The sequence below is a fragment of the Canis lupus genome, chromosome 21 (assembly GCF_048164855.1).
Source record: "Canis lupus baileyi chromosome 21, mCanLup2.hap1, whole genome shotgun sequence".
NCBI classification, from domain to species: domain Eukaryota; kingdom Metazoa; phylum Chordata; class Mammalia; order Carnivora; family Canidae; genus Canis; species Canis lupus.
Genome location: NC_132858.1, coordinates 48398291 through 48424568, shown reverse-complemented (window position 1 = coordinate 48424568; position 26278 = coordinate 48398291). Strand labels below are relative to the sequence as shown.

The following is a 26278-nucleotide window of genomic DNA, read 5'->3' as shown; positions in this document are numbered from 1 at the left end:
GTTTCTGCGCTATTATAATCACTCTGTATTAATATTCCGTTCATATGCAATGTGGAGGCAATTCTGAAAGCCACCTATACGTTGACGGCATGTGCTCCAAGGTCCAAATGAAACTCTTTAAAAGTTGCATGATTACGCAATATATACTGGCCACGTTTTCCTAGGAAAATGTGCTTATGAAAATATGTTTTATAGAATCAAGCCCCCAAATTGAAAGCATATTTTTCAGAATAAATTAGCCCTTCTTGAGAAAATGACATTTTTACTTCGATAGGGAGGTAAAAGGCAAAACAACAACAACAACAAAACCCCCCCTAAATGTAGGAATGGCTCACATTCAAGGAAAGTCACCTCCCCCAAGAGTGATTTCACCGTGGGAAGGATGGTTCTCAGCAGAAGGCAGGCCAGCTTCCCACTTTTCTGGAAGGGCCGCAGATCATTTCACACACATGCACACACACACACTTTTTTTTTTTTTAAGTTTCAAATTTAAACCTGGGTTTTCTTTCTTCATTTCTCCAATCGCAAACGATGTATGAGCAACCTCACTTCCTCATTGCTGTCTCTTCCAGCACGGGGCAAGATACCCATGACATTAATGAGATTTGCACAAGCAGATAAAAGATGAATATGCCCTTCAGTCTTCTGTTACTTTAACAGCACTGCATTAGGAAGAAATCTCTATATAAACTACAAAAAAAAAACAATAGCCAGGGGCAAAATTCCAGTGTATAGCCTGATTACAAGGGTAACTTGGCCCTTTTTTTTTTTTCTCTCCATCTGAAGCATTATTGAATTATTTCGAGAGAAACCTATAGTAAAACCGAAGATTGTGTGCTTTCCCCAGCCGGTGGAATGTAGCATTCGCGGTGAGGATTAGCTCTTAAACGCCAGAGCCCTTCCCCTAGAGCTGCATCAACACAGTGACGGTGGGCAAAAATAAGTTTTAGAATTCCTTTTCGTTAAGAATGTATAGGAACCAACGAAGATAACTCTGAATTATGTCACTACTAGCTCAAAACCTCCGTCTACGGTCACAGCATAAAAAGGGGGGCTGTTTGGTGCACCCTGAAGGCATATGAGAGGCTGAGGTTTACAGATTGTTGAGAGTAGAAGAATCACAGGAAATTGCTTCTGTTTCCTGTGGCTTCTGGTTCTCAAAGCACACACCGAAGTCGGTGGACTGGGGGGTGGTGCTGAGACCTGGGCCCACGGCAGTTCTCGACGTGGTATTTCCAATAACACACTCCTCCAACAAATATTTATTGAGCATTTACTATGTGTTGGGCACTGTTCCAGGCACTGGAAATACATCAGTGGAACAAAATCAATAAAAACCTCTGCCTGTGTGGACTTTACCTTCTCACGGGGAGGCAGACCATAAATCGGAAAGCCTGTGCAGAGTGTGCTGCGTTCCGGTGATGAGGGCCGTGGGGAGGATGGAGCGGCAGGGCCGGGGCTGAGGAGGCTGGACTATAAATGGGGTGGTGGGTCTCACTGAAGAGGCGACACTCGCAGGAAAGCTTGAAGGGGGTCCAACCATCCCGGCTTAGGAACCCCCCCCGCCCCAGATGAAAGCCACGCATCCCCGGCTGCATGGCCCACATTGTTCAGCCTCTGGGTGGCCTTTGTCTTTATGGCACTGGCTCTGCTCGTCCTTCGGGTGCTGCTGGGACCGGGTGGCATGTGTCCCCCGCCCGTACCCCACCGTGCCAGGTCCGTGATCCTTGGGTGCCCCCCCCTTTTCCATCCTGTCTTGCTGGCCACTCAGATGCTGGTGACCGGGCTGCAGATCCTCGGGGGCAGTCTTTGCGTGTCCGGCCCTGCACGTTGCCTCCATCAAAGGCTGTTCCCCAGAAAGGAATTTTGCAGACAGCTTGGGAGAATCACCGAGGGTTTAAAGGCTCAAGGGGCCTGTGATTGATGGGACGCTTTGGGGACTTACAGGCGGGCCACTTGCCCTCCTGAAGCTTGCACTGCCCCCTGTGGCTCCCCCTCCGGCTCCCCCACAGCTTCCTACAGCCCAGAAGCTGTCACTGGAGGAGGCCACCTGCTGGTCTGCACCCAGCACACCCACCCTGTGCGCCCCATGGCCTTGGCAGGCGGGCTTCTCTCCCCCGCCTCCTTGCCCTCCACCATCCAGCTCACCTGCATCCTCTGCACACTCTCCGTGGGTCAGGCTTGTCCAATTGGGCTTCGTGACATCCTTCAAGTTCTGTGGGGGCGATCTGATTGGAGACAATGGGGCTAGGGAAGGGGACTGCCGTCGTCCCTCAGCTGCCACCTTTCTTAGATCCCTCCGTCTTCAGGCCTGTCTCCTCTTGGATCTCCTGCTGGAGATGTCCCGGGGGGCACTTCCAGTGTGCCCTGTCCCAAACAGAAACGCGATCGCTCACAAATTCTCCCAGAATCTTTCAAGAGAGAGACTTCCTCATCACCTACTATTACCCCTCTCTCTAATTCACCGTCGCAAATGATCCCACAGTGTCTCCCCATTGGCCCTTTCTCTCCATCCTCTTCTTGGTGGCCTGGGGTGGGGGGGGTGCCCTGGAGCAGTCAGCGCCTCTCGTGGCTTTGCTCCAGCCTGGGTGTGTAGCACTCGTCCCTCCGAAGTGCATCCTCCCCACTCCCTCGTTCGCCCTTCCCGTGTTACACACACACACACACACACACACACACACGCGTGTCCTTATCCCATGCTGGGTGGGGTTGGCCAACATCGTGCTCTCCCTTGACCCTGGACCTCTGTAGCTTTAGTCCCTCCTCCGGGATACACTTTTCTCTGTGCCAGCTTTTCTCTTTATTCTCGATTCAGCTCATGTACCTGCTTGCAAAGCCTTCCTGACTTTGCTCTGTTATGTATCCCATTTTACTTAGACCACTTATTTCCCACTCACCCCATGTAAAATATCATCCTCTCAGACCCAGTGGCCATGCCTTACTCACATTCCTTTTGCTCCCACTGTACAAGTGAACGAATTCCTACTTTCTCATCGTCTGGGCCAATGTTCTTGGTGTAAACTCTAGGCCTTGATATTAACTTGATCAAGAAAATCGGGATCTAGGGATGGGGTAGTCAGTGTGTGCCCATATGGCATAGGGTAGTTTATGCTTCCGTACTCATACCTGCCGGCGATAAGGGATGAAGGTGTTTCAAAGGGTTGCCTGCCGTACACCAGGGTAAGTTAAGAGTTCATTGACGCAGAGCAGAATAGTCCCACACATTGAAAAGCTTGCTGAAGTAGAGATGTCTTGGGGCTTCCCCTCCATCCTGTGTTGGTGAGACACACCTGGGAAAGCCTTGGGCACTGGCTGCTGGTTTTCTACGAGGTGGGGCTGGAAGGCAAGGAAGAGGGTCATGCATTCTTTGGGGTAGCTTGTTTTTTAATTCCAAAGGTGTCCATGATGTGAAAGCTGATTTTTTAAGCAGTGCTCCTTTCTGCATTCCTGCAGCCAGTCTTGGACGAAATCCAGTGGACATGTCTTACTCAATCTTGCCTCTTCAGAGTTTAGCACAGTAACCGTGATATCATAAATAAGCATTGAGTTAATAGTGAATGAATGAGTCAGCTCAGCGGGGACGTGTGGGCAGATTTCCAAGTGGATAATTTCACCCGTTCACCTGCCTTCTTCCTTTCTTCCAACGGCTCTTGAGGTTTGCCCGGGTTTGTGTCATTAGCAGCTCCCGCCCCTTCTTTGCACACATGTACACACACTCAGTGAACTTCCTTTTGACTCTGAAGGAAGACCCCTAGCACTTTTCACGCAGGAATCTCCCCTGGCAATGCAATGGGCAGAAACCCTCGGGGGCGAGGATTGGCCTGGGCAGGCACCAGAACAACTCTTCGGCCTCATATCTTCAAAGGATTCCAGAAAAAAAAGTCTTGACTTTTCTCCAAAGATTAAAAATAATTGTCACTTGAAATTCAAATACATTTTTACTGTGATTATTTCAACATATATTTTAGTCCTCGACATTATGATTTAGAAACTTGTAAGACAAGTGTGCAAGTTTAAAAAGCATGCAAGTTTAAGGGATGGTTATTGTAATGTTCAGAGTCAGTCTTCAGGGATGTGGAGGGAGCACGGTCACTTTTATAAGGGCCGTGAAGACAGAAACCACCCATTCAAGTCAGATCGCATCTGTCACTCATCTTTGTTGATTTTATTCTTGAATTTCAAGTTTTCTCCCAGCCACGCTGTATATTCACGGTCTTGACAAAGAGCAGGGCCTGTATGCTCAGGTTCCATGTGGATTGCCAAGATCGTAAAAATCATGAAATAATTAAAGGCTAAAATTGAGTAACTTCTAGATAATGGAGCTCTTAATATCGGTCGTTCCAAACAGGAAAAGTTCACAACTACTTTTGCATTCAGGGAGACTTTAAAATTGAGTCTCCCTTGTTCTACGTAGAGTAGTCATAGTGTGTGTGTGTGTGTGTGTGTGTGTGTGTGTGTGTGCAAGCACGAAACATCTTAAAATTAGAAGTGCAAGGGGCCCTGTTACAATCATATTTATATTATTGTACCAAATCCAACCTACCTTTTAAAGTTTTACAACAAAAGAAAGGATTGTTTTGACAATGGGTTGAAGAGTAGAACTGCTCTCTAAATACTAGCAGGAATTATTATTATACAGAGAAACTACCCATTAACCTTCTTTTCTCTTCATGGCAGAAATCCAAGCCCACAAGGTGGGAGGATTTTAATCCTCTGGGACACAGTTCGGCTTCTGAAATCTTTAATTTGGCGATCTGTGCCATTGCTGTGGACAGTAATGCTTTCCAGATATCCTGGATTCGTAGAAATGATCCATCCGTATGAGTGACTAATTCATGTGGATCCTGGGAAAGGTTGCATTTTGTGGCCATCTATCCTAGGCCCTCTTGGTCTTGCTGTACTCCCGGTCTAGAACCAGCTGAGGAACAGGAAAGCAGGGCTTTCACTGTGTCTTTGGAGTTCATGGTGTGACCAGAAACCTTGCGCTCACTGTATTTGGTGGATTGGCTCATGGCAAAAAGACAAAAAAAAAAAAAGAAAAGAAAATGTGTTTCGGAGGTTTCGTTTTCCAAACGATTTCATCCTGTGATTATACAACTACAATCATCTTGCCTGTCTGCCATTAGGATTCTTCTTATTTCTAGAAAGGATGCTACTAAATCCTTACTTGCTTGATGCTTCGTATTTTTTCTTTTTGGACATGAGCCCCCCCCCCCCCCCCAGTCCATTTACTTAAGAAGCGTTTGTGTTCTTACTGTGACTGAAACAAAAGTTGGTATTTAAAAGAATAAGATGAAAAGTAAAATGAACCCAGTAATATGTAGGAAGGATGTCAGTGATCTTAGATTGCTTGAAGGATGTGATAAAACCATCTTACCTCTGTTTTTAAAATCTCGGTGGGATTTAAATGCTGGCTCTTCCAGAAAAAAAGTTCTCAGAAGTTGTTGTTTTTTAACCAAATGCACCTATTAAAATGTGAGAGAATCTTAAAAGAGAAGAGTGAGTTACATTGATGTTTTGTAAAATAATTTAGAAGCGAGAGAACAAAACGGTAAGAGAAAGTGTTACACTTCTTACAAGGAATTAGAGGCCCTTAACCCACTGTCAAGAATGAGGATGTTTTGTTTTTACCAAAGTAATGTAAATCAGTCAGCTAATCCATATTAATGGTTACATTTTGCTTTTTAAAAATTCCTCTCAAAAACTAAAATTTTCTAAGGTTTGAGGTCATCTGAACATTCAGCCAGTATACTGTTCTTATGTGTACACGATTTAGACTCAGGACCACATGCATTTCTCGAGGGGGTGGAGATACCGCCTCCGTTGATGATATCACAAATTAGACACTTAAAACCTAGTAATTTTGTAATCCAAGGTACCAACAAAACCAAAACTATAGAAGTTCTGATTAACTGTACTTTATTTTCCATGAGGTTTTAGTAAATGTTCATGGTCCCCGCTTTTTTTTTTTTTTTTTTTTGGAGGGAGGAGGGGGGTTAACATCTTTATTAACACATAATTCATATACCATGTGTGAAGTGAACAAGATAGCCACTACACTACAGAAATCCTAGTTCACATACCGTGTGATTCATCCATTTAAAGGATACAGCTCAGTGTATTTTGATATATGCACAGAGTTGTTGGACAACCCTCCCCTCAATCAATTTTACTACATTTTCACTCTCCCCCAAAGAAACCCCACTTCCCAGGCTCTTCTCAGCCACAGGGAACCACTGGTCTACCTTCCTTCCATATAGACTTGCCTGTTGTAGGCATTTGTATAGATGGAATCATACAATCTGTGTCCTTTTGTGACTACCCTCTTTTACTTAGCATGGCCTAGCAGGTGTCATTCCTTTTTACACACTGGTTCTTCGTGGGAATGTGCTGGAGCTCCAGTGCAGTGGAGCACATGTCCTCCCTACGGGGCTGGGGTTGGGTGCAGTTAATTCCCATTCTCTGAATCCAACATAGTGAAGCCCTCTCTTCAGACATTTACTTTCTTAAAGAATTTTGTCTTTCTTACACACAAAAGAAAGTGGCTTTGTTACCGATTTGTACCTAGAAACAAGATTTGATTACCTGTCTGTGAGAGGGACTCCATTTATTTATTCCTTCTTAACCAGGAAGCAGGTTTTTTTGCTTTTTATCTCAGCCTAATTCTTAATATCTGCAAACCAGAAAGAAGAAAATACTTTATTTTTATAAAGAGAATGGTGTTTGTGCCCAAAACCTTGAGTCCTTTTGGTATTTTTCTGCGTAATTTTTAGTTGTATCAGAAAACTGAAGGGTACCTGGATACTTTTATAAGCCAGCGCGGATTCAAGCCGTTGTGTTGGGAGGTCTTCACGGAGGTCCCTCCCACAGAAAGCATCACACTGTAAATACTATTAGGAAGTTTGATAGGTGCCAACAAAACCATTTAAATTATTTTATTTATCTCAAATTAAAGCGCATATAGAGATAAAGGACCTATTTCAGCCCTAGGAGTCTATGGTTGCTGCTTTTTTTCTGCTTTTGCTGAGTTGAAGCTGTTAGGAATCCAAATGTAGTGTGTCCCTAATAGAATCTCATGACAGCTGTACAACTTTTCAGAAATGGCACATGCATCAAATACACATAACAAGAAGGTGTATGCCCCCTTTCAGAATGAAAGTTTTGAAGGATTCTTGCCTAGTTTCTTATCAGCAAACAATTTCAGTTTCTCTCTCAAACCAGCTTGAATGTAAACTAAGCTTTAATCCATTATAAATTATTTTTTCCTCTTTCTCTTTTGCAGAAATATCTCTGAATGACTAAGAGATAGTACCGGTGACTCTTGAACAATATGGATTTGAACTGCATGGGTCCACTTATATGTGGATTTTTTTTTATATAAATACAGTACAACACTGTAAATATATTTTCTCTTCCTTATGATTTTCTTAATAACATAATATGCAAAATAAAATTATCAGTAAGGCTTTTAGTCAACAGCAAGCTTAATAGTAGTTAAGCTTTTGGGGAGTCAAAACTTAACATGCAGATTTTTTTTTGGTGCATAGGGTGTCAGCGCCCCTCATTCCTTGTTGTTCAAGGGTCAACTATAATAAATGTATACTATAAAATCAGGAAGCCAATTGAAAAGTGAGCTTATTTAAAGTCGTTTACTTGCTTGTATCCCATCCTCTGCCAAAATAGGCGGCTTTTTAAAACATACTTTCTCAGCAAATCCTTAAAATTGCAAATTATTGAATTGCACTAAACATACTGACTCAAGCCTCGTTTATGAGCTCACCTGGTGGCAATGTGAAAAGATTTTAAAAGAAGCATTTCTAGTTTCTGGGAAGGCAAGGTTTCCGTTTCATTTCCTTCAGTTTTAAAATAAAATCTGTGGCCTCAAATTGTAGAGTATTCATGGGTTAAGATACAGAGAAATGGGGACGCCTGGGTAGCTCAGGGGTTGGGTATCTGCCTTCTGCTCAGGGGGTGATCCCAAGGTCCTGGGATCGAGTCCCACATCAGTCTCCTTGCAGGGAGCCTGCTTCTCCCTCTGCCTCTGTCTCTGCCTCTCTTTCTGTGTCTCTCGTGAATAAATAAAGTATTTTTAAAAAGACAGAAAAATGTAGCAATAGGATGAGTCAGAAATAAAACTGTCCAGCAAGCATCCGACGGCTTCTTTGAACCCAAGTACCTGCAAGCCGGTGATGCAGGTCCCAGGGTCTTGAGCATTCATATATGAAACACACCACTCTCCAGGTCTTTATTTCCTCTCCTGTCAGAGCAGCAGTACTCTAAGTGTGTGTGTGTACATGCATGTGTGTGTGCACACGTGCAGGGGTGCTCGTACACAGGTGATCCCATCCCCTGGGGTATTGGTTTACTGGAGGCTGTGCTCTTTGCTTGTACACGGACCTTGGGCCATGAAACATCAGGGTACTTTGTAGAAGCTTTTGCAACTGGTGACAAAGTTCAAAACAGCAGAAATGGGCAGAAAGCCAGGGCTTTCTTTTATATATATTTTTTAATTTTATTTATTTATTTATTTATTTATTTATTTATTTATTTAGTAAGAGATCAGTTTATGGTTAACGGTATGGGACAGACCGGGAAGGTACCATGGCCCATAGTAATTAGCTTCCCAGGAATAGACTGACAGACTTACAAGCAAACAGAGGGACAGGGAAACAACGCCAAATGGCTGAGAGACCCAGGCCCAGCCTCGGTGGCTATACCTGAGCCTCAGTTCCAGTTCTGCCCTGGGAACCTGGGGGATGAGCAGGACCCACAGGTGCCTCAGTTCTTGTAAGGCTCCCATCTCCTCACTCCCTCCCGTCCCCTACCAGCAGGCTGGGACTTCTCACATGTGGTGTATTTCCAGGGCTAGGGAATGGTTGGTCTGGGGGTGGGAAGGCAGGGGCCTGGGTAGTACGGGGTTAGCAGCGTGCGCACAGGGGAGCACGCGGGGTTGGTGGCCAGCGCGAAGCCTGAGCTCTCCTTGGTGCTGGTCTTGACCTTTGCATCACCAACTTCCCTTCTGCATGTGGACGAGCTGCCTGATTTGGGGAGGGAAGGGACTTGGCTCAGCGAGGCATTGCCTGTCCACGTGCTGGGGCTGCGAGAAGCTGTGAGAAGCTTCAAGGGAGCAGCTGAGCTGTGCTAGAAGACTTGTGTTGAGCACAAAGGGGGAGAATGGGAGACACTGGGGAAGCTGGAGGGTGCTTCCAGGGATGGAGAACCCCTTGAACAGCCGCCACTTTATTGGCAGAGCCGGAGCAGTGGGCGCCCGACGGAGGGGCCAGCAGGTGCACAGAACTGGCTGCGCCCTCCCGCCAGGGAGACCACGGGGCAACCGGAGGGGACTCTCCCAGCTTGGTCGAGCCCACCGTGGCCTCCCATTAGCCGGGGGTCTGTCCTCCCGCAGCGCCGGCCTCTGGGAAGGACGCTGCCTCGACCTCCCTCTGCACCCCGGGCTCCCCCGGCTGCATGGTGTGCCGTGGGCACCGGAGAGGTTCGATGTGTTCGGCAGGTGCCCGACGAAACACTTATGGTCCCACTTGGAAGGGGGGCAGGTGGAGAAGCAGTGCGGGGCCCGGCCGTCCCGGTCCCGGGGCTGCTGCACGACGGCGCGTCCCCGGCCCCGTGTTCAGGCGGGGAGGGCAGGAGCGGCCCCGCCGAGGGACTGGGCTGCAGCCCTGTAATTTACTCCATCTATCTCTTTCTGGAGCTTGGGCCGCTGGCAAATTGCATGTCTTTGTGTTGGATTAGTTTGGACTTTAATCATGCATTATTTTCCCTCCAATTAAATTATTTATATATTTGATTAACGTTTTCACTGCTAGGGAGTCAAATGTTCAATGGAACCACAAATAAACACATGCCCATTGAATTTCAGGCCGGCTTCACCTGGGAGCGTGCTGTCGGTGGAATGCTAAGAATCTGCTGTGCAGAGGCTCCTCAGCTACCTGGGATTTGGGCGTGAGCAAAATCCACCAGGTCCTAGGAGCACAGAGGGGTTCGGGTGGCAGGAGTCTCTGGCCTCCCTCCTTCCCCTGGCTTAGTCTAGGATCCTGACTTGTTTCTTTCCTGTAGTTTTTGGTTCTTTTTTTTTTTTCTGTTTCTTTTCCCTAGCACTGAAACCTTCATTCCTCAAATTTTGCTCCCTCAGGCTTGACCAGCCTGACCAAGAAAGTCAGGCTAGTCCTGCTAGCCCAAGAAGGAAACTGAAATCACTTCGCCAGGGGTGAGCAAACGCATGGCCCACAGGCCAGGTCTGACCCCCTGCTTGTTTTTGCACAGCCCGTGAGCGGAGAATGGTTCTTACGGTTTTAGATGGTTGAAAAATATTTTTTAAGAATATTTCTTGACATGTGAAATGTTCAGTGTCAAAGATAAACAGCTGCACCCATTCATTTACACGTTGTCTATGGCTGTTCGCCTAAAACAGCCGCAGAGTTTGAGTACCTATGACCTTTCGGCCAGCAAAGCCTTATAACACTTCCTGTCTGGCTCTTTACAGAAAAAGTTTGCCAACGCCTGATCTAGTTCGTCGCCCAGATTTAACAGATGAGAAAAATTAAAGTTCAAGTAGGAGAAGTGACCTGTCCAGGGGTACACAGCTCATCAGAAGCTGGTCTGGGGGGCATCTTCCCATGCCCACCCCATGTTCTTCCCACCGTAGCCTAGGGCCTGCCCTAACGTGAGCCCTCCATGACCACTCGCTGCAGAGGCCAAAGCACCTTGTGAAAGGAGGGTAAATATTTAGGACACAGGGACATGCAAAGTCTATGATGTCTTGGAATTTCAATTTTCACTCGAAATCTAGAGTCAGGAAATATCTTAAGCCTACAGTGCATTTGAATTACCCAAGTAGGCAGAAGGATGTCCTCGTATTTCTCTAGAGTAATTGATTACATCCTGTGCTCAGCACCAGGACCTGGTCCCCGCCGGCCGGGGGCGGGGGATGGGGGTCAGAATCTCATTTCAAGAAAAATAACTTGTGGTCTCCATCCAAGTTTGCACTCAGGAGCAGTTTCAGAAAATTACAGAAGCCTGTTGGGTGGAACTCAGGTCTCCTGCACAGGGGCTGAGAGGGAAACCCGCCCCTGGACGCTGACCTTTCTGGAAGTGAGGTCGCTCCTACGGCCTAGTGCAGGTTCTTCTGCGTTCCTCCCCGCGTGGAGACGGCTGGCTGACCCACATGGGGTTCTTGGCTTGGAATGTTCAGATGTCCCAGAGGCCAAGCTCGACGAGAGTTGGTGAGGGATAACTCTGAAGTGGGGTCTTCTGGTACCTGCGCTCCTGTCAGCATCTTGTCCGTTCTCTCCTCTGCCTTTGCAGTCGGTCCCACCTACACCTTCGTAGGCAGCTTCTCAAACTTCCCAGCCATCGGTTGAAACCTCTGCTTGAGAGCCTTCTGTCGCTCTTCCAGCCAGGCGTGCATCTGAGGGGACTAGCGGGGTGTTGGCTTCTCCTCCGTTGCCTCACCCAGAGGAGCAGACCCCTTCCCTCTCCATCCAGAGGGGACCTCCGGCGTCCTGGGGAGGGGAACACAGTAGAGTCTCTGACTTCACTGACCGCCCTTGGCACCTCCCCTGTCGGTCATTCCAGTCCCCCTGAGTGAGGGCAGTTAGCTGGGTTCCCCCTGCTTGGGGGCAGGAGTCCCAGGGCTGCTCTCTGCAGGTCGTATCCTGCAGTCTGGCTGCCCATCTGGCTCCGCACGCAGCATCGTAGGTGGGCGCAAGCTGGGCCCCCTCAGCAGCACCCACCCAGCCCGTGGAAACTCATGCCTCCTTACTGCGCCGGGCCGTGGCTGTGCTGGCTGCCCCCCGTGTCTGCTAGGCCTATCCTGTCCTGCCATACATGTTCCTCACCCTGTTCCTCAGAGGCACCACTCTTCTGCATTGGTGACCCTTTCTCCCCACACCCTTCCTATCTGCACACCTGGCAGGCCTCTACTCCTCGCTCAGGTCCTACCACAAACGCCCCTTCATTGAAGAAGCTGACCCAGCTCTTCGGTGTGCCACATGGATTTGAGCCCCCCTGTTAATTATTTTTAGAAAACATTCTTCCTTCCTTTCATGACACTGATCACAACGATAATTGTATAGTAAAATGAGGCATTATCTGCTTGGCTCCGGTGGACTGTCGTTTCCTTAGGAGAGGAAGCACGTCCGTCTGGTTCCCCAGCGCAGGGCCTGGTGTGGAGTGGACCTCACTCCGCATGAGTAAATGCATGACAGACGAATGGAATGCTGCAGTCACATACTGTACAGTAAGCATTGATTAATCAATGAGGAAAAGTGTTTGTAGAACACTGGAGACTCAGCTCAAATGCAACGTCCACTCAGAAAACTAAATTTTCTAGCTCGTACTCCGGTGATCCCGCACATCTCCTCTTGGAGACCTGGGGATCTTGGATGACAAGCACCCGGTTCTCTTCAGGAAGTGTGCACGCGGGACAAAAAAGAGTGCACTCGCCAGTGTTGCCTTATTCTACCTGCCAAGGTAGAGTTCGCGTTTGGCTATCATTCAAATCCTTCTGAACTCTTGATAGTGTATTATCGTAAAGTGATAGAACACGTTACATTAAAATAGTATCATATGGACACTAGGCGAGATGAAGCTGAGTCAAGATAAGCAGAAGCATCAAATTCAATCTGCTTTTGTCCAGTGAGACTTTAGTTTGCCAGAGGAGTCCAATCAACTCAGCAAATATTTACTGAGGACCTGCCAGGTGCCAGGGACACGGGCCAGCCGCTGAGAAATACGAAGCTAAAGGATTTGGGTCCTGTCCATCCTCCAGGACTAGGCTCAGGCCCGGTTGCACTTCTGCTCTCTAGCTCGACCTAGCTCCCTCCTTCCTTCCCCCCTCCCTCCCTCCCTCCCTCCCTCCCACCCTTTCCCCCTGTGTTTTCAAGTACATCCATCCAAGGAGTCTGTTTCCAACAGCTTGGGAAACAGCGAGCCAAGAATAGTTTTTAATGGAATGGATTCGTGTGAATGGCAGTCGTCTGCGTGTCACGGGGGCTTCCAGGCTGGGTCCCTGGCATACCTTGGGACAGTCCTGGCTGCTGCACGTGGGCTGCAGAGATGCTCTTAAAGCTGAAATGTAAAGATTGTATGCTGTCCCCTGTCCAGGACCTCTCTTCTCTTTGTACCTTTAGGTGTGCTGCTTAACTTTTAAGAGCTGCGAGTACTCAGAACAGTTGGCTTTTTATAGGAAACCCTCATCTGTGTGTCCTGTGCTGCTGTACCGTTGGGAGCCTGGGCTATGCCGTGTGGTTTCCTTGTGGAAGCAGGTGGAGCTTCCGAGGACCCGGGTTGTCTCCCGCTGGGCTCTGCTCAGTTCCCCACCCTCCTCTGTGCTCCGGCTCTCCAGGGGCTGTTAAAGGAACAGAGGGTTCATGTAGCTGCCTTCCTCTGCCCTCTCCCAGTTGGTTTTCAAGTCCAGAAAGCAGAAGAAACATCATTTTTCCCTGCAGCAGTAGGCCCCCTCCTGGAGGAACCGGGAAGGGCAGACTCAGGATGCAGCGTCACCCCCAGGCCCCCAGAGACCTTGCACCGGGGAGCCACAGCCTAAGCAAGATAGTAATTAGACGTCCTGTCACTACCATGCAGGGCATGGAATCCAAGGGGGGCTTTCCCCTGGTGCACGGATTCACTTGTGGTGTCTTTCTATGGACGTTCGAGAAAGTGCTCGCAGGAGCCTTAAATGAAGGCAAATAGAATGTGGGGTAGCCCGAAAGTAAAACCAGCAGGATCAACCCAAGACACTGAGTGGATATTTATTTATTTATTTATTTATTTATTTATTTATTTATTTACGATAGTCACAGAGAGAGAGAGAGAGAGGCAGAGACACAGGCAGAGGGAGAAGCAGGCTCCATGCACCGGGAGCCCGACGTGGGATTCGATCCCGGGTCTCCAGGATCGCGCCCTGGGCCAAAGGCAGGCGCCAAACCGCTACGCCACCCAGGGATCCCTGAGTGGACATTTAAATCGCATCATCATCCTATTTAAATTGACTTCAATTTGACCCAAGTCGAGAACCTTCTCTTCCTGGGGCGCTTCTGTAGGTTTCTAGTGTCTTCCCATCTGACACCTGAGGTGTGACTCCCAAGGAACCAAATAAAGAATGGTTCTAGGGGGACCCCTGGATGGCTCAGCAGTTTAGCGCCTGCCTTCATCCCAGGCCGTGGTCCTGGAGTCCCGGGATTGAGTCCCGCATCGGGCTCCCTGCGTGGAGCCTGCTTCTCCCTCTGCCTGTGTCTCTGCCTCTCTCTCTCTCTCTCTCTCTCTCTCATGAATAAATAAATAAAATCTTTAAAAAAATTAAAAAAAAGAATGGTCCTAAAACTTTGAATTAATGAGGCACTCAGGGAAATTCATCTTCATTTTATTTTATTTTTTTTCATCTTCATTTTAAAAACGAAGTTAAGAGAGTTCTCGAGGCTGGAAAAAAACCTTAGAGCCTACGTAAGCCCTCCCTGTGTTGTGTGCATGGAGAAGGCTAAGATTCTGATAAGATCCTGAGACTAGTGTTCTGTGGGTCTCCTGGTTCTCGTCAGTTGGGTTCGTTCGTCCCTGATTATTATCCAAGAAAAAAGTCCCACTAACTGGAACTAAAGTGTGGTTAGAGAAAGCACTTTGGTTTTTGTTACTCCCTGTCACAGAATGACACGTGTGCACGCACACGTGTGTGTGTATGCATATGTGTATGCGTGTGTGCATGCGTGTTCACTTCAGCCGCAGTGCTAACCTGAGGCCTAGAGTGACTGAGAGCAGGAAGTGCCCCTGTTGACCTTGACACACCCCCCCCCTCCCCCGCCGCGTGGCAGGTGGAAAAGGTGGAGGCCCAGCGAGGGCGCATGGGCTCCCGGGTCCACAGCTCCCCTCTTCAGAGCTACCTTTTCTGGGACCCCAGGCTTCCTCCAAATAGTGCCACTCCTGCTGTTTAGGAAGTATCCTTGCAGGGTTACTCAGAACAAATTTACTTAAGAAACATGCAAACTGGGGCACCTGCCTTCAGCTCAGTGGCAAGATCCGGGGGTCCTGGGATCGAGTCTCGCATCCGGCTCTCCATGGGGAGCCTGCTTCTCCCTCTGCCTGTGTCTCTGCCTCTCCCTGTGTCTCTCATGAATAAATAAATAAATTCTATTAAAAAAATACAAACTAAAAAATATAATAATCTGTAGGTGAAGTTATCAAATGTTCCTTAGGGCTTGGGGCGGGGGTACTTTCTGGCCTCCCTTCTTCTGCAGCCTTCAGAAAGGAGCCCTACATCTCCATGTGCTTTCCTTTTCTTCTTCCAAACCCCAGCATATAAATAACGACCATATTCACGGCGAGAAGAAGGAGTTCGTGTGCCGGTGGATGGATTGCTCGAGGGAGCAGAAGCCCTTCAAAGCCCAGTACATGCTGGTGGTGCACATGAGGAGACACACCGGGGAGAAACCTCACAAATGCACTGTGAGTGTGTGGCGCAGGTTGTGGGCCCGGGGCTCCCGGGAGCCAGCACCTGTCCGGTTGGGGTTCGAGTTCCCCCGGCTTCTGCACACTGTGCTGATGGACCCAGCAGAGGGGGGCCCGGCCAGGAAGGTGGGCAGGCTGGGGGCGGGCAGGGGGTGGTCTGTGATGAATGCGAGGGGTTCTGAGAAGGGGGATTTCTGGAATGGGGGGAAATCCTGGTGCAGAAGGGACCACTGACAGCCACACTGGGGGGGGGGGGGACAGAAGAAGTGCTGGACCTGCACCGTCCAGCAGGGGAGACGTGAGCCCCTTGTCCCCCTTGGGGGCTTTCAGGTCCTGGCCAAAGCAGCCAAGGCACTGATTTTTTCCATTTAATTTCTTTTTTTTTAATGTAATCATCAATAGCCTCTGGTGGCAAGTAGCTCCCACATTGGATAGCGGAGTGGCCAGCGGGCGGGTGGGCAGGGGGCGGCCGGGGCGCACCGACGGGCCCTGGGAAGGAGCGCATGGCTACCTGCCCCAGCACAAGTGCCCATCACGCCCCAGGGCTCACAGGGCGAGGTGGGTGCCAGTTTTGACTTGAAACACTTAAGTCTATTGAAAAATAGAACCCGCATGACTTCAGGGTTTTTCTTTGCCTTCCCCCTAGGTCCCCATGCCCAATAGAGACCCCAGGACTAAGCCTGGTGGGCGCAGTGGCCACTGCTCAGCCCTGTACTTTACATCTTAAAGACCCTTTACAAACGCGATCAAATTCCATGCCTTTGTATGGCCACAAACCCATATTAGTGAACTTTGTGCTGAATCTAAAATCAGTGGGAATTTGAGGAGATCAATGAGCAGATAATGAAACCCATTGTCCACATTGAGTGGTCTATTAAAAAAAAAAAAGAAAAAGAAAAAGGCCTCCAGGACTTTTTCCTAGCCCTGAAAACGCTGTCTCTTGAACTGCACCGAGCCCCATCTGAATCGCGATAAATGCAGAGTTTAGTGGACTTTTGTTCCTCGGTTTTGAAAAGCTGCTGACCCTCGAAATGTCAGTCTTTCATCAACGTTGAGGGAGCGCTAGGCATGAGCCGGGATTGTGTGGAATAATGCAGATTCTCCTGTTTTCCTCAGTTTGAAGGTTGTACAAAGGCCTACTCGAGACTAGAAAACTTGAAAACGCACTTGAGATCTCACACTGGAGAGAAACCGTACGTCTGTGAGCACGAAGGTTGCAACAAGGCTTTCTCAAATGCCTCTGATCGCGCCAAGCACCAAAACAGGACGCATTCCAATGAGGTGAGGCTCGTCCACGAGACTAGAGACCGGGCCGGAGCTCAGGGCAGAAACAAAGAGCCCTGGCGGCCCCGCATGAGGAAGCAAGGCCCAGGCCCATCCCGTTTCATTTCCTCTTGGCCATTCCCAGCGTGAGCGGGGCTCTGGGGCTGCAGGTGAAGGCCGGAGCCTCAGAGGTGGGGCCGCCTGAACGTGGGCCTGGTCTGGTGAGCAATGCAGACCCGGGGGAGCTTCACACCCCTGGTGAACAAGTCTCACGTTGATCAGAGCTGCCACCTACTGGCCGAGCGGTGGGAGCGTTGAGCTTCTGCATTTCACCCCCTGGCTCTGCCTGGAATGGCGGGAATCCACGCAGGGGATGCCCGACCCGACCCCGCAAGCACCGAGGGTAGATCAGAAGTTTCGTGCTGACAGCTGACAGCTTACTGCTAAGACGGCCACTTCTGCCTGCCTTCTCCAGGTGCTGTCTTCAAATGCATTTATCCAAAAAGGCTTTTATGGGGCAACCAGCCTGGGCTAAACAGGATTTCCAGACATTCTGAATTCCGAAGGATCTTGGGAGCCATCCTCGGAAATCCAGAATGGTTTCTAGTCAGTCATTTTAGGATGGCGCACTCAGTAAGGCGTCAGGGTTCTTGGGTGGTTCCTGCTGGGTTGCTGTTACTTGTAGACAGTTATCCCCCCAGAATTTCAGAGAGGCATGGAGATGACAATGATCTCAATGACAAATTATTTTTGCCCGTGTTTTCATGCACGCCTGCCTGCAGACTCCTCTCGGAAGGCCTAGCTCAAGCGCTGTCACTGAGAACAGTGAAGCCTTGCCTCGAACGAATCCAGAGGTGAACAAAAAAAGATCCCCGCACTTTGCGTAGTGACGGGGTGTTTAGCCAGAATTGGTTAACGTGAGACATAGTTGTGCCCCCACTAAGTAGCTCGTCTGTTTGCTTGACATGTGTGAGACAAGGAGCCTTTGACGTGGCGCAGCAGCTCAGGAACCGTTGGTTTCAGCGTCCTCACCAGGTGTCCCTTCAGCTTAAGAGGCCGAGCGAAAACATCTCTAATGGGATGAACCACACTTTCTTAAAAATACACTCACACTTCAGCTGACATGCGCAGGTTCACACGCACCGACTGGTACGCCAGGGTCATGGCAGGAAACGGAGACTTACGTCATTTGGGATCTCTTATTATTAATCAACCTTTTGAGGATGCTTTAGGGGAGGTGCCACATCTCCATTTTTTTTAATGTCAAAGATGCCTTTGCTACGTGCAGTGGTTGCAGGGTCCTCTGTTATCTGTTACACTTGTTCTGTGCAAAGTTTTAGGGAGTCAAGGCAAAACCCATAACGATAGAAAGGAGATTAGTGATTGCTGGAGGCTGAGGGAGGGGAATAGGGGTGACTGCAAATCGGTACAGGATTTCTTTGGGGGACGTTGGAAATATTCTGGAGTTTGATTGATGGTGGTGACAGCTGCACAAGATTGTGGATGAACTACATGCCACTGAACTGTGCAATTTAAAAGGGTTATTTTTATGGCATGTGAGTTGTATCTCAGTTTAAAATGTTTTAGGGGATTCGATTAAGTAAGAATTAAATTAATGTATTTAACTCCATATATTTCAGTACAATTAGGACTAGAAATTTAGAAGGCAGGCACTCCCGTAGATTTGTAGGCCCGGTTTTCCTCCTGTGATTGCGGAGAAATTCGGGTGGCGAGTGTGTTAGGATTAGCAGTGCACATATACAAACACACTTCCTCAGCCTTTCATCTTTTTTATGGACTTAAAGTATGTGCACAGCTGTTTGCTTTGCTTAAATGCATTCGAGGTGAGCTTGTCCACTTCTGTGAGGTAGAAAGTTACAATGTGAGAGTTTATCCATTATGAGATTGAACGATGCCCTGTTCAATCAGATCCTTCGCCCGGGTTGAGCAGTGTATCTAAAATAAATTAACCTTGACTACGCAAGGCTTTGGCCTTCTGTACGAATGATGGACAATTTCACATCCACCAAAATCAAGAATCTAGATTTGTGCCAGGAACCGATCCCAGAGACATCTAGATATCTTCTTTTGTTAGTTTGCTCTCTTCTTTGTACTTTCGTTCATTCCCTAAACAAATACTGAGAGCTGGTTAGGTGGCACACGCTTTGCTGTTGTGGGTGCGGAACAGGATACCAGGGACTGGAGCAGGAGGGGCGTTGTTCCCGTTCAGGTAGCCAGTCTGGCAGTCCTCCTGCACCTTCAGGCCGCCTCACCCATTTGGGGCCATAGCAGTGGCCTCTGCCAAGCATCCCGACTCTAGTCCATGCAGCTCATGTCTTCCCAAAGCCACACTAGGCAGGTATCCTTGGGCTCTGACTCGGTTGTATCTCCCCCTCCAGAACCTTCCAGTGGCTCCCTTTTTCCTAGAGGGAAGGAAAGTTTAGACTTTCCAGACTCATCCCTGCTGTCAGCCGGCCCATGCCTGCCCTTCCAGGTGTGACCTCTTACTTGGTGATTATGCATGGCCCTGGGCAGCCATGCCCACATGCACGAAGCGGTCCTGCCTCTGGACCTTGGCTTTTCCTTTGGCCTCCTCTAACCTTCAGTTTTTATCCCTCAGAATCCTGTTCTTTCAGAACCCAGCTACAGTGCCTCCTCCTAATAAAGTTCTGCTCACTGAGTAATTACTCTGTGCCACACTTCGTGGTGCACATTCCATACCTTGTCTTATTTAGCCTTTAACCGTGACCCCACGAGCCAGGCCTTTTATACCAAGATATAGAAACTCAGTAACCGATGCCTCCATAATCATCCCAACTAAAAAATGATTGCCCTCCACCCACATCCTTCTGTGGCATTCATACTTGGTATTGGTGATAATTACATGCTGTCTTATTTTTCCTGCATATTTTACATCCCTGGACATCACATCCTACCATAAATAAGTTTATGTTCTCAGAGTCTTGCACACGGTGAGGACCATCGAACATTTATTGAGAAATTTAGTTGGATAAATGCTACAAAGTCAAGTAAAAAAAGATAGCGATTGCTTTCACAAAGTACCTTTCAGTACAGTGAGTCAAGAAAGGAAAGAAGCATGGCGGACGTTGACCATCTAGGACAGGAGACCCAGGTAACCCATTAAGACAACATTTCTCCCTGCCTACAGTTATATTTCACTTCAGTCATTGATCACAACAGAGTTTGGGAGCCAAGCTACGTAATTAGATGTGTTTTGTTGTAATGCATAGGTTTCCGAATCCTGGGTTCTTATGGATTGTTGTAAGCGGAGAAGGTACAGGTGCACACACCAGGGCACATGGCTACACATGCACTTGTGTGTTTTGCTGCTCCTGGAAATACAGGAGCTGAGGCACACCTGTAGACTTGCCACCTCCAACCGCGTCCTCCTTTCCAAGCTAACCCACTCCACGCGCATGGATATGCTTCTGGGAAGAGTAGGTCCTCAGACATGTAACGTTGGCCTGGCTTCGTGCTCTCTCCCCATCCCCCTCCCTGACACCTGCACCATCCATCCCGGCTTGGCCGCTGATGGAGCTTCCTGTCCTGCCAGTGCAGGCGAAGGGCCGATGTCAGAACGCCGTGAGGTAATAGCAGTGATCGCTGGAGCCACTCTTCTGTCCCTAATGCATAGAAGTTGATGTGCTTGTTTCATTATATATGTGCTGCAAATCGCACCAGCCACTGAATAGAAGTAATTCATGGTTAATGGGAATCAATTCTACCCAAAAGAATCTCAAATTTGGAGGTGAAGTCTCTCGGGATAATTTTCGGAGTCTTCACTACATTAGGACATTTCATCATTTTCTGTGGCACTCAGTCTGTTCTTGGGCTTTTAGTGAAAAAGCTTCTTTTAGACACATACATTCTATAAGGCAGGGCATCTTTTTTAATATAATGGGTACATTATACTAATGATGCTTTTTAGGACTATCGCTTACCTAATAGCTCATCTTCTGGTATACACAGATATATATATTCTTGTAAGGATTCATGAATATATTATATTTCAAGCCAGGTGAACAAAATCACAATTTTGATGTTGGTCATGAGTAAATGCCATGGCTTCTGTGATATGAGTAAATAATTCAGCTATAAGCATCCATGTAGTTTTTAATGACTGCATTTCTAGGTTTGATCAGTGGTCCACATAGAAAAACATGGAATAATTTACAGGCCTGAGTACTCCGGAGCAGAGCCAGACAGGAATCTTCGTTTCCAGGACACCATCCATCAGCGCTTCTCAACTTATGAATGAGCATTTATAGATGGTCTAATGGCTTTACAACTTTGAGAATCAGAAAGGTTCTGGATATTCTGAGCCCCAGACATCCCACACAGCTGTAATGCTGCCCAAATGGACATAGTTTAGTGATAATCTCGCATGGAAGAAGCTATAGGCAATTTTTTTTTTTTTTACTACACTTACATGCATGCAGAGAGCACATTTTCAAAAAAAGGCGTAGTGAGTTTTAATCTGAGAACCAGAACATCCCTAAGAAATTTCTTCACACAAACTCTCCCAAAGGCATATAGCATTCTTCTGATCGGTGATGGGTAGCGAAGCCTTGTCACCATCACCATCACCATTGTCTTCACCCACATCTTCCAATACCTATTTGAGTAGCTACCACAACAACAGGATCCTTCTTCCTACTCCTAGGATAAATGTTTCTGAGAACACGCAGGCAGTTTGGGCATTTGTAACTCTCTTTGAGCACTCTCTAAAATAAGGGGTGCATGAGTGGTTCAGTCTGCTAAGTATCTGCCTTCAGCTCAGGTCATGATCCTGGGATCCAGAAAAGCCCACTTCGGGCTCCCTGCTCAGCTCCCTGCTTCCTCCTCTCTTGTTTCCCCTGCGTGTGCTCCCTCTCTGTCAAGTAAGTAAATAAAATCTTTAAAAAATATAACGTAATAGTCTATTAAAGCTAGATTCACTGGCCCCTGAATGGTGTTCAAATGGCCTTTATTAAACCCTTGGGACTTAGAGGTATCTGAACGCCTTGTGGAAGGGCTTTGAAAGAATTAAAGATACGATGTGCATCCACAAGAGCGATGGGCTGGGGCATCACCAACCACTTCGGTAACAGTCTCTTTATTTCATTCTTGTGGTTTTTGGCAGAAACCCTATGTGTGCAAAATCCCAGGCTGCACCAAGCGCTACACAGACCCAAGTTCCCTCCGGAAACATGTGAAGACCGTGCATGGCCCAGAGGCTCATGTCACCAAGAAGCAGCGTGGGGACATACATCCTCGGCCCCCCCCACCCCGAGATTCGGGCAGCCATTCACAGTCCAGGTCGCCTGGCCGGCAGACTCAGGGAGCCCTTGGGGAGCAGAAGGACCTCAGCAACACTACCTCAAAGCGGGAAGAATGCCTCCAAGTGAAAGCTGTCAAGGCCGAGAAGCCCATGGTATGTCATTCACTTTCCTTCTGCTGGTCCCCAGGCCATCCTAGGGAATTTTTTAAAAGTCAGCTAGGGATGAAGGAGGGATGTGACCACCAAGGTCCTCACTGCACTGGGCTCTCTTATTGAAGAGGTCAAGAGCTCAGAGACCTGGATTTCTTACTTAAAGGTTGGTTGGCATAGAGTAACCCTGAACAGAGCATCCAGGTTTGCTAACTGGTTTGCAAAATCAACCGAGAGCCATACCCTTCGTGGCAGGTTAGAAAGGCATGACTGTCTACATTTTCAGGAGCCCTGTGATAAAAATCAGCCATCCCTTTTTTCTGCAGACGTGTCTTTTGTTTTGTGCTTTGCCCTGGTCACCCTGAGATAAATAAGCCATGGTCCCTGTTCTTTAGGCGTTTATAGTCCGATGGGATAGGCAGACAGCCAAAAAGCAGACACTTGGAACTCAGCGTGATGGGTCTTTAACACAAGTCTGCGTGAGAGCATTCAAGAGGGGAAGCAAACCCCCAGCATACTTGAGGATGTGACAGGGTGAGGCAGGGGTGGTAGCCCTCAAATTTAACCCTCAGAGACGGGAAGGTGCATTGCAGCCAGAGCCCGAGCTGCAGCACATCCTGGCATTGCAGCATTGCAGCCGGATACAGCCCTACATCCCAGCAGGTTGTGCAGGAGTCGGAGTAAAAAAGGAGTCAGGATTTAAAAAAAAAAAAAAAAGTTATATTTAACTGGTGATGGCAAATGACATGGCACGGCTGATTTTGAGAAAAGCCCACTCTGGTGCCAGGCCGAGGATTGGCTGCCTAGACTAGAGACCATTTCTGCAGTGGAACCAGAAGCAAGGAGGTGAAGAACAAGGGAGGAGTTTGAAAGATGTCATCAGGAGAAATCATCCTGGTTTGGTGATTTCTCGGTAGTCACCAGACTGATAATATGGATCATGCTCCTGTGGCAGCTTCTTTCTCACTTCCCCTGGTGACTTTGTTATGTACGTGCCAGACTAAAAACATCCAAAACTTTAAGAAAGACAACAAGAAAAATGAAAAGAGTAGCTGTCGGAAGAGATCCAGCACTTCTGTCTTAGACAACGTGCGTCACGGAGTCAGCTCCGTGGATGTGCCGGGTTCTGGTCTTCCACTCTGCAAGTGGAGGGAAGTGTACCAGAGAGAAGCCGTGTGCTTGGATTTCCAGATGCATGGACGTGGTCAGGCAGACGGATCTGTACTCCGTTTCAGGAAGCTTCTTCTTAAAAGTAGAAAAATCCAGCAGTTGGACTGACGTCCTGTGGGCTCCTGAGTGATGTCGCCATGCGGCAGTACGTGTGGCTAGGAAGTGATGCACACATACAATCCCAGGGCTGACCGAGTGGAATCCAGTGATTGGGTGAATTTTAATGACTTGCTGAGTTTAAGAGTTTGAGAAAGTGACATTAAGTCTAGCCCCCAGTAATACAAGTAAGCTACCCAGATTCATCGTTACGTCCCAGTGCGTAGCTGTATTTTGCTTTTCAAAAGCACCTTAGTCAAAATACAATAAAAATAAAAAGCACCTTAGTAAAAGTTGATGCATGTGTTATGACTCATCACCATACTTCCAGCGTTAATCAGCTCATAAGTGCTACAGCACATACTTTTCGGGGGGGGGGGGACCACATATCAAGCTCCCCAAAGTCCAACTGTACCACGTGCAGGACATTCAACAATTTATCCTCAAGTGTTTAATGAAGCAAGGAAAATGAATTTGTGGTCTCCTAGATTATGTCATCAAAAGACAATGATTTATGTCCTTGGGACATCCCAAGGACCCAGAGTCTCTTGTACCTTTAATGTACATCCCTAGCTCAAGAAAACTTGTCATCTCCTTTCCAAACACCCATTATTTAAAAGGAAAATTGGTAGAAATAAGGGCGTATGGTTATTTGGCTCAGTGACATCTGAGATGCCCCAAGATGTGAACTATATTATAAAGTAATGAAATCATAGAAACGTGGGCTGGAAGGGATCATGGAGATTGAGATGAGGCTCCATGTTTCACAGGTAAGGCTAATCAATTAATCAAATTCCCTACGGGGGCTATTTTGTTGTATATGTCCACGAATCCACGTAAATATAAGCAGATGGCCTCATGGACCTTGACTAATGCGTATGAGATTTTACATTTCTAATATTCTTTCTTTTAAAACGTGTCTTTGATCATCGTGCTATGAATTAAATTCTTTCTTCTTTTTTTTTTCCTTATTAATTCCACATCTCTTCTGTGTAATGCTCCTAAATGTCTTGTTCTCACTTCCTAAGGACAGTGGGTAATAAGGTGAGGGAATTTCAGCTTCTCTGCCCTTTTTGTTTTGTGTTCATTTTAACATTCAACTTCTATGCATTTGATTTCGCTGTAGTTTTCGTGCTTCTGTGACTATCTTTGGTAGTGAACATTACTCGGCTGTGCTTCGAACATAGAAGCAATGTGTTTTGAACATCCAGCATGTGGAAATGTGCAGTTAGATGGTGGAAGTCATTGTTCTATTTGTCTAGGTTTTCATAACAAATCACGGCCGGCCGACCAAGCAGATGTTCCCCAAGCCTATTTAATTATCAAATTGACGCATGTAAATTCACTCTTGGACCAGACGGGTACCTCTCTTCTTTGAGGACGACCGATCTGGATACATTTGTCGTCAGCAATTTAATCTGTAGTTAAATGTCTGAGCTCCTCTGAGCAGCCCTCGTCATGAGTGCGTTTGCGCCTCCTCCTGTGCCCCGTGGAAGCGTGAGTCCGCGGTGCGTGCAAACACACACAGAGTCACACGCACACGCCGGTTGCTGACAGTCCCACAGTGAAGGACCTCCAAAGCCCCGCATGCTCTGAGGAGCTGGGGACGGAGCACGTGGCCTGGCACGCCACCGTCATGCTGAAGCGTAACCCGAGCAAGACTTCACGAGCTCCGCAATCCAATTTGTGTCTCTTACTTTGCTCTGCTTGGTTGCCCAGGACAAACTTAGCGTGTCACATGGCACTCACTTAGAAAAGTGTGCATTTGCTTGGGTGTGTGTACTGTGGTCGCAGAACGAGTGTGACGGGTTCCACCGGGAGCCCTCCGCGTAGAACCCTGGGCGGCCCACCTGGGAGTCTTGTAGCGGAGTCTGCGTGGCTCTCTCGCCCTGGAGGATTTGCTCCTGGGGCTGCCGTCAGGCTCTAGTCTTTAGAGGAACGCTAGAGAAGGCTCTGCGGAGAGGTGGAAGGAGCGCTGGGCTGGGAGTCTAGGCTGGTTGTACCATTGACTTCGTTGACTTTGTGACTTGGGGCAGTCGCTGAGCTTCTCTGAACGTCACTTTTCTTATCCCCGCCCAAGGGGTCATACTGTTCTCCAACCGGGACACGGGTGGAAGTTTGGATAGAGTTGTGCAGACTGCTCACGGAGGGCCATTTGATATGGTGCCCCCCCGCCCCAGCCCTGAGGACAACCAGCTCTCCGCGCCCCATCATCTCCGGGAGCCCCGGGGGCGGGTGGTCCTTTCCCTGATTGAGAACCGGTGCACTGGGTCCAGTTCCTGACTAGTTGCAGAACTGGCTTGTGTAGGCCACACGGTTGTGGCAGGAGGGAAACATTGCCTGGTTCTCCCAGAGAAACGCCAGGGCACTCTAGGGGCAGCGATAAGGCTCCTCCCCGGACTCGGATGGCTGTCCTGGCAGCCTTTCTTCCGCGCTGGGTACAGCAGAAGCCAGGCGATGGAAGCTTTGCCCCTTACGGCTGCCTTTACCCACGGCCTGGTCGGGGTCCCTCGGAGCAGGCAGGTGTAGACGGAGGGGGAGAGGTTACACAGAGCTTGGGGAGCCAGCCCTGAGCAGCTCAGAGAGGGCCTCGCAGGAGAGCAGGAGCATGTGCCCGGCCACACATGCCCCCACGCACGCTGTAGCCAAGCCGAGCGGGCCCACGGGCCAAAGCCACGCGGGATGATGGGAACCGCTAATGCTCTCGGAGCCCCTCAGTACCCGTTTCCCACGTCTTTCCCTATTGCCTGTGCTCTCTGGGCCTCACCCTAAGTCCCACCACAATCCTGAAGAGAAGTTAGTGGGCCCCACTTTGTAGATAAGGAAACTGAGGTTTCGAGTGACTGAGCGTTTTGCCCAAAG

At 48.3% G+C, this 26278-nt stretch overlaps 1 protein-coding gene across 3 annotated transcripts in view; it reads left to right on the top strand.

The window, feature by feature from the left end:
- Positions 1-26278, top strand: part of GLI3 (GLI family zinc finger 3) — a 269723-nt gene that overhangs the window by 236172 nt on the left and 7273 nt on the right. For all 3 annotated transcript variants that reach the window (XM_072791651.1, XM_072791650.1, XM_072791652.1), the window contains 3 exons: positions 15304-15453; positions 16573-16737; positions 21863-22153. In XM_072791651.1, coding sequence (XP_072647752.1) covers positions 15304-15453; positions 16573-16737; positions 21863-22153 — 606 coding nt within the window. The remainder of the gene's footprint in view (positions 1-15303; positions 15454-16572; positions 16738-21862; positions 22154-26278) is intronic.